Source organism: Gracilinanus agilis, unplaced genomic scaffold (assembly GCF_016433145.1).
Source record: "Gracilinanus agilis isolate LMUSP501 unplaced genomic scaffold, AgileGrace unplaced_scaffold41475, whole genome shotgun sequence".
NCBI lineage: Eukaryota > Metazoa > Chordata > Mammalia > Didelphimorphia > Didelphidae > Gracilinanus > Gracilinanus agilis.
This window is the reverse complement of record NW_025375217.1, coordinates 680-8,912: the sequence shown is the minus strand read 5'-3', so window position 1 is coordinate 8,912 and position 8,233 is coordinate 680. Positions and strand designations below refer to the sequence as shown.

The window sequence follows — 8,233 nt, the reverse complement described above, 5'->3', positions numbered from 1 at the left end:
TGGTGGAGGGGTGGGGGTGGGGAGGCACGGGCCTTGGACCCCTGGTCGAGCTGGGCACCCCTCAGACTGACACTCCCAGACCGATGAGACTGAAGCAGAGGGAAGGGGAGTGTCTCCCTCCCCAAAACCAGACCAGTGGGTTGGAAGGGGGGGGTGTTGATGCAGGGCGGGGATGAAGCTCCGAAAATCTCTCACGTGTCAAAATCCCCCACTCTTTCGGAGAAGGGGTGAGGGGAGGCTCCCGTAAGAGAAAGGGTGTTGTGCTCCCCCGCCCCTCAATCCTTCTAGCTACTCCTCAAATTGGCTGCGTCCGAGCAATACTACTAACCCCCCACCCCACCCCATTGCCTGTCAGTGACATTTTCGCCCCTAACCCCAGGCTGGGAAGGGACTCGAGGTGAGACGGGGCGGAGCCACAGCGGGGAGAGAGGGCTAAGCTTGGGGTGGGGGGTGGGGCGTTGGAGGGGGGGACTGGAGCGCAGCCAGCCGCAGGTGGCCAGGGCACGCGGGCTGAGGACTTGGGGAGGGGGCTGCAGGCTGCCCGCCAGACAGTGGGGCTCTCTCCAGGCCGGGCGCCGCCCTAACGCCCTCGTTCTTTTCCTTTTCTTCCCTGCTGTCCCACCGCAGCCTCAGAGCTCAGCATCGCGGGTGATGTCCTACCTGCCGTCGGGGAGCGGGGAGGGCCGGAGGCCCGGGAGCGGACGCTTCGGGCCAACGACACGCGCCAGGAGGAAGGCGCAGGGGAGGACGAGGCAGCGGCCATATCTGAGGTGCCTGCGGGACTGGGTGGAGATGAACCTAGCCCATGTTGGGACTGCCCCCCGGGGACCACTGTCCGAGTCGGAGTCCTGTCCGAAGAGGCCCTTCTGGAGGCTTCCGCAGCAGTGACTGGGGCAGCCTGGCCCGAGGCCATGACAATAGAGCTAACTCCCGAGAACCGCGAGGAGGTTGGCAGTGGAGACCCCCAGACCGGCCAAGCCACCCTCCCTGGCCTTGAGGAGGCACCCAGGCAGACAGAAGTGCCGCCCTCTGAGGAAAGTTGGGGTCCCGCTTCAGAGCCCGTGGGGGCGAAGGGGCCCCCTTCTCCTACCCTAGGGGGTCATGTTAGCCTTACCCTGCCAGGTTCTGCGCCCAAGCTTCCTGATGTGTCCCACAAGGAAAACCCCTTGGAGTTGTGGCTTAGCCTGGGCAGTAGCCTGCCCGACCCTCATGTGCCAGCTACTGCCTCTCCGCCTCTGGGTACTCCAGAATCTCAGCCTTCCTCAGAGATCATCGACATTGACTACTATGATGGCTTAGACTCAGAGAGCCGTGGTGCTGATTTGGGGAGCTTCCCAGGATCACCTGACTCTTCGCACCAACACATCCACCCGGGTGAAGATGCACCATCCTGGAGCCTGACTGATATGTATGATGACTTCACCCCCTTTGATGAGTCTGACTTCTACCCCACCACCTCTTTTTATGAGTTGGAAGAAGAAGAGGAGGATGAAGAGGACGAAGCAGCTGTTCAGGATCTGGAAGATGAAAATGACCAACGACTACCTGGCCTGACACCCAGCATGGGTCCAGGAATTTCCCAGCCCACTAGTCATTGGCATGCAGTCCCTCCCCAGCAGACTCTGGGGGTGATCCCAGACAACAATATCGCCTTCAGACCCCGTCCAGGAGAAGCAGGCAAAGAACTGGCACCAAGTGAGAATGGCACCGTGTGCCGAAGTGGCTTCGTTAGACACAACGGCTCTTGTCGGTCAGTGTGTGATCTCTTCCCAAGCTATTGCCACAATGGGGGCCAGTGCTACCTGGTGGAGAACTTAGGGGCCTTTTGCAGGTAAGGGTGGGGCATCAGGATGAACAAAGTCCAAAAAAACAAACAAACCCCCAATTCTTGGGAATATTGTTGTAGCCTCTTTCTAGGAATGGTGGAGTCTTCAGGAAACAAAAGATAAATTTCTCAAACACCCTAGATTCCCAAGGGTTAGAACTATAGAACCCTAATCAATCCACAATAGTGTCTATTGAAAGATTTCCACTCCGAGTTTCTGCCCTAGAATTTATAGTGGTCTATAAATTTCCCCACTTTTACATTTTAGAAAATGAGTTTTGCTATCCAGATTTTTTTTGGAAGCAGTTTTCTTGGTCAGATCTGCAAACTGCAGATGGAAATGATAGATTTCCTCTAAGAACAAAGAGAAGATTTTGGATGAGATCCTTGAAGGGCTGAGAAATCCATGAAGGAAAATTCCAGCTTCAAGAGCTTAAAAAGGATTGGCTCTCAAGATAGGAATAAAGGAGACAGGGCACCCTATATTTTCAGCTTAATTCTTATTCTTAATACAAAAGGAGAAAAACTAATCTTAAAAGGAAGCACTGGGGTAGGAGATGGATTCTCTTTTAAGAGAAGGATAGATTACTAATTGAAAGATTCCCACCCCCAAATTCCTTGTTCAAAAGTTCTCAGAGCTCAGTTTCACCAACCCCTTTCCTTTCTTCCTCCTCTTTTCTAGGGATCATTCTTGGCTAGACAATTATCTAGTAAATCTGTAAACCACTTTTGGTTTCATGGCCTATTACCACTGGTACCTTTGCCAGACCTACCATTTCCTCTCCTTCTGACCACTATGGGCAATGTGATAAGCATTAGGCTTGTTATGATGTGGGAAATGGAGTTGTCTTTCTCATTGGTGATATATAAAGCATGTCAGTAGACAGAAGAAGCTTATTGTCTATGGAGAAAGCTCAGAAGAGATCTCCTTGGTAATGGACTCAAAGATCAGCCCTTCAAATGGGCAAAATTAGCAAGCTGAGTCATGAGTTTCTTTTTTGGAGTCTCCTAGTCCCCAGCCATGTCCACCATTGCCAGAAATGTAAACCAGCCTACTAGATTAATGTTCATGATTCTACTTTTTTTTTCTTTTGCCTTACATCAGGGGTCGGCAATGTATGGCTCTCAAGCCATATCTGGCTCTTTTGAGGGCCAGATATGGCTCTTTCTGCAGGAGCCATAAAGTCAATTTTTTTTTCAGGCGCTGTTACAGGAGCGCACACTGTGAGCACTGTACAGCTCTCATGAAATTACATTTAAAAAAATGTGGCGTTTATGGCTCCCACGGCCAAAAAGGTTGCCAACCCCTGCCCTACATCCTAGCTACCTTGAAACCCAGTTCATAGTATAAAGGAATGGAGTAGTTTGATCGCTTTGGAAACATTATTGTAGAACATCTAGAACAGACAGGCTGTTAGCCAATCCCTTGTCAAAACTTAGAGATCATTCATTCACTACATGTCTTGGTACTGGCCTTTTTATCTGATGTTTAGACTGAAAATGGGGAACTCCACTTTCAAACAAGAATGATGAAAACTAGAAAAGCTTGTCTATGGTTTCATAGAACCTCGAGGGGATATATAATTGAAGAATTTCTACCATTTTCTTGGATGCCCAATTCCTTCATCTTGGGTAACTCAACCTCAAGTTTTATTCCTGAGGTTTATTTTACTTCATTCTTGAAGAGAAAATGAAGTCAAAGTAAAATCCTAAATAGAAAGATATTCTATAGGAATTAGTGTAAAGATTCCGAGTTGAGTTGATCTGGGACTAAAGCTTGTGTTCTTTTCTGCAAATGTTTTGAATCATCTGGAACTGCATGAAGTCAGCTGTAGAGTCTCCATTATAGGTTTTCTATCATGATCATCTGGTAGCTCCACAAAGGACCATTCAATGGCTATCACAAGGGAAAACAAAGAGTCTCATTTAATGATTTTCTAGCAGGAAACTATGGCTACTTTCAGTGCCATCACCTGATTAGTGTCCCAAGGTTCTGTTTCTAGCACCTTAGTTTGAGTTGAAGAAACCGTAGAGGAAACACTAGTCTGTGCAACATGACAGTCTTTGTCATAATATCCTTGGCATCCAAATCTAGTAAACTGAGTTTCTTTCCTTTGAGAATGTAGCAAAAATAAACATTTGAAATTAAGATCCTCTGTTACTTCTTGAAGGCTATAAAGGCTCTTAAACCTTCTTACAGTCACAAACTATCCCCAAATGGGAATGTAAGATGGCCCTTTCTGCTGAATTATGGAGCTCTGGATCCACTCACACAGCTCTAGCAGTTCATATGCTGGTCTCAGAAGAAGCCTCCCTCAATTTTCATCCCCGTTGCCCTTTTCCCATTTTTCATCCAAGTTGTACTCACATGTTTCCCTAATTAAAGACTCCAACTCTGGCAGTATATCCATCAGCAATGGGTAGAAAGCTCTTGTGCATTCCAGGCACATATGACTGAACCCCCAGTTGCTGTCTGCAACAGTTTCTGTCTCCGTTGCCTTCTTTTTTCGGGAAGATAAAGCAATGGGGGTTAATTTCTCTGTAACAACAGGATAAGGATTCTCTGGTAAGAGCGATCTGAGTTCTCTAGGGTCTAAAACAGTGAAAGTCCTCTGATGTCTTTGATAGTTCAGTTTGGAAAGAAATCTCTTGGGTTCCAAGCAGTACCCCTGAGACTGCAGTAGCAAATTTCTTCTTGCAAAATTCCCCTTCTAGGGCCCCATTCCCTTGTCATTCAGTGGGGTTCATGTCCTCCTTCCATCCCCTTTTCCCATCTCCCTCTACATCTTTCCCCTTTGAAGCAGTCTGGTTCCCATGGAAACAGCAGTGTCATTGGAAGAACTGGAGCCTGGAAATGTCCTCAAGGGCAGGAGAAAGTCACCCGACAGAGAGGCTAGGACAGTGCTTGGAGAGAGCTAAGTCTAAAAGATTTTGTATAATAGTTTAAATAGAAATAGGAAGAAGACTTTAAGGGTTACATTCTTGGGGGGGGGGGCAAGGAAATGGGGCGGGACTGTCTGCCTGTGCTTTTATCCTTGTGTCTTTTTTGTTTTCTCATGTATATCGGCTTCTAGCTAGCTATGTATTACAGGGTATAGCTCTAAAGTAAAGAGACTGGTACCACAAGTCAAACACAAAAATCTGTGTCATTCCTTTAAAGCCATTCATCATATTTGCCTCTTTTTCAGCCCCTTTTCATCTGGGGTTCTCAGTATCAGGGAGAGTGTCCAGGAAAATTCCTATGACTGCCTTTCGCAAGAGGCAAGTGGATGTAGTTGGAGAAACACTGGACTGGGAACCAGAAGCCCTGGGTTCTCCAACTTAATAGGCATGTGAATATGGAAAAGTCACTCAACTTGTCACTCATAGTCTTGTCTTTTTTCTTTGGAAAATGAGAATAATACCATCTACTTGATATTCTTTGCAGTTATGGTTTTCAGATATCACAATTTAGGTGAATGTAATCTATAGATTAGAAAGCTACAGAGATGCATAAGGTTTTATATTATTAACCCTTTAGGCTATGGATTTTAATCTTTTTTTTGTATTATGGACCCCTTTGGCAGTCTGATGAAGTCTATAAACCCTTCTCAGGCCATGTCTTTGAATAACTGAAGGACATGTTAAGTTCCAGGTAGAGATTAGGGAAAAGAAAGGTGTATTTTTTTCTGCTCCAGCTTCCCAGATCCTCTGAAATAGATTTGCTGTCCCTCTGCTCAGGTAGTTATAGGACTCTACCGATTTTGAAAATTTTAATTTAAGTGGATCAGTTTGTGTTGGAAGTCCAAAGGAGCCGGGACCTGTGTTTCATTCCTTGTCCTTTTCCCACCTGCTACTTCCCACAGGTGTAACACACAGGACTACATCTGGCACAAGGGTATGCGATGTGAGTCAATCATCACTGATTTCCAGGTGATGTGTGTGGCTGTAGGATCAGCTGCCCTTGTGCTGCTCCTACTTTTCATGATGACAGTTTTCTTCGCCAAGAAACTCTACCTGCTTAAGACAGAGAACAGCAAACTTCGCAAGACCAAGTGAGTCCTTCTTCCATGTCTCCTTCCTTAGTGGTATTCGCTCAGTCCCTCAGCAGACATCCTGAAACCATGCCAAATAAATGTCGTGTAGTGGAAATTGTTCTGGACTTGGATCCAGGAGACCTGCCTCATATGTCTACTGGCTGCCCATGCCCAAGGGCAAGTCATCCCATCTCTATGAGCCTCAGTTTCCAAAGCTTTAAAATGGGGATAATAGTTATAGTACTCATTCTTCTGAGGAGAACTTTTGTAAACCAGAAGATGCCATGTAGGCATGGGATGAGATGACTTGTTCTCCAGGCAAGTTCGTTTCTGTAGAGTTACCCATGTGAGCAGAAAGTGAACTGTCTAGAATTTTGTATGACAGCTCAAACTGGAAGAGTCTTTGAAGGTTGTGTTCTAAGGGTGCATGTATTATCAAGCCTCATTACCTTATGACACTTTGTTCTAAAGCCTCTATCTCCACCACACTCTGTTTTTGCTATATATTCTGTAGGTATCTGTCTCTTGGGAGGGCGGGGTGTATTTATGTCATACATTGCTTGCAGTGCCTGTTTGTCTGCCTATGGACTGTCCAGGTACTGCAGCAGAGGCATATCCCCTAGTGGGAATGATGCTGCTCCTTGTCAGCAACACCCTTTTCCTAGCTTGAAGTGAGGCAGCCCCAATCCCTGGTATAGGTGCCAGAGACTGGACCAGTTGCTATGGCCATCCCTCTCCCTTCTTCCCCATTTATTCCTTTGGACAGTAAGAGCTGCTTCCAGCTGCATCTGCTTCCAGAATGTACGGCAGCACAGTGGAGCCAGAGTTCAAAACCACTTTCCCGGCAGCCATGATTCCCAGGATGCCAAAAGGAAAGAGGTCAAAACCTCAACACATCCCTTTTAAAGGCCTGCCAACAATATGGACATCTACTGTGCCTACCAATATATACTTGTCTACACTCTTACATGCATGTTTCCCTTTGGGTATAGACCTACCACATACCCACACTTTTGACTGCTTGCAGATTCTCATTGCAAAAAATTAAATTTTGAGAAGAAGCTCGAGTTAGCTTTCATTTAACTGGTGGAAATTTATCTTGATGCTGCCTGTTGCTCCATTCCATTTGCCCTGAAATCCCATCCTGTAACCCTCACTTGACCTAGGATCCCCCAAGAAATGTGACTGAACGACTTTCCCTCGGCCCACCCTAGGAAAGGACAAAACGCCATCTGCTAGGTCATCTTTTGCAAAGTGCAGCTGCTGGCTGCTCTGTGTAGTTCTGAAGCTGACCAAAGGAGGGCTAGAGGGGCCCCTTTATTATGCCTGTGCATTGAGGCAAGGCCCTTCTCTGTATTTGTGATCTCCCTGGAAAGACACAGGACCGTTTCCCTGGCTGCTCAGTCAACCACTCCCCTCCCCCACCACACACACACACACACACACACACACACACACACACAATCACACACACAGGGGATGGGAGAATAGGGGTGCCCTATTCCCAAGCTGCTGCTTAGTAGGAGGAGGGAGGAGAGAATTCTAAGGGATGTCCTCACTGACCATTTGGAGCCAGCAGAAGTAGGATAAAAAGGCAACCTGATAAAATGAAAAGACAAACTCTTAGAAAGAGCCATTGGCCAAGAGAAGGGAGAATGGAGAAAGGACTGAGGAGACGGAAGCCAAGAAAGTGTCTTCCTTTTGTCTTTGCTCTGGTGCTTTCTCCAGCAGTGTTCAGCACATCCATAATGGACTCCCTCCATTCTCTAGCTTTGCTGATGCCTTTCCTCCAGCTCTTCAAACTCTCTCTCTATGGGCAATGGACTTAGAGATATATGATTGAGGAGACTTAGAGCTAGCCCAGGAGGCTGAAGGGACGCCACGTGGGTCAGATCTTTAGCACTCGCGACTTTCACTGACGTTCTTTCTCTTTTCTTCTGTGCTGCTCAGCAGATTCCGGACACCATCTGAACTCCACAACGATAACTTCTCCCTCTCCACCATTGCCGAGGGATCTCACCCAAATGTAAGGAAACTTTGCAACACTCCCCGTACCTCCTCCCCCCATGCCCGTGCCTTGGCTTACTATGATAACGTTATCTGTCAGGTAACTTGTCTTCTTCTCATTTCCTCTTCTGCATGCACCAGCCCCTCACCTGTGCCCCTGGGCTACTTCAGAGTGTCATTGAGAGGCATATTTCAGCACCAAGGAGAGCAGCTTGGGCGGGGCAGCTAGGCATCAGGGAGGCTGAGGGCAGGAGCACAAAGATACTGATGCTCCTGAGGCTTAAAAGGCTCTGGTCTAGAGCACCAGATTCAGAGACACAACGTTGCAGGGAGTTGGAGAGTTGGAGAAAGGGCTCTTAGTCATAAGGATTCCATCTTGCCTGAT

General features: G+C 47.4%; 1 protein-coding gene across 1 annotated transcript; it reads left to right on the top strand.

Annotated features, from left to right (window-relative positions):
• Positions 1–627: 627 nt before the first annotated feature.
• On the top strand, positions 628–8,020 carry CSPG5 (chondroitin sulfate proteoglycan 5; the record flags this gene model as incomplete). The annotated part of the gene is made up of 3 exons (XM_044684072.1): positions 628–1,831; positions 5,671–5,859; positions 7,792–8,020. Coding segments are annotated over 3 exons (1,622 nt in total), but the record flags the coding sequence as incomplete, so codon positions are not given.
• Positions 8,021–8,233: the final 213 nt, after the last annotated feature.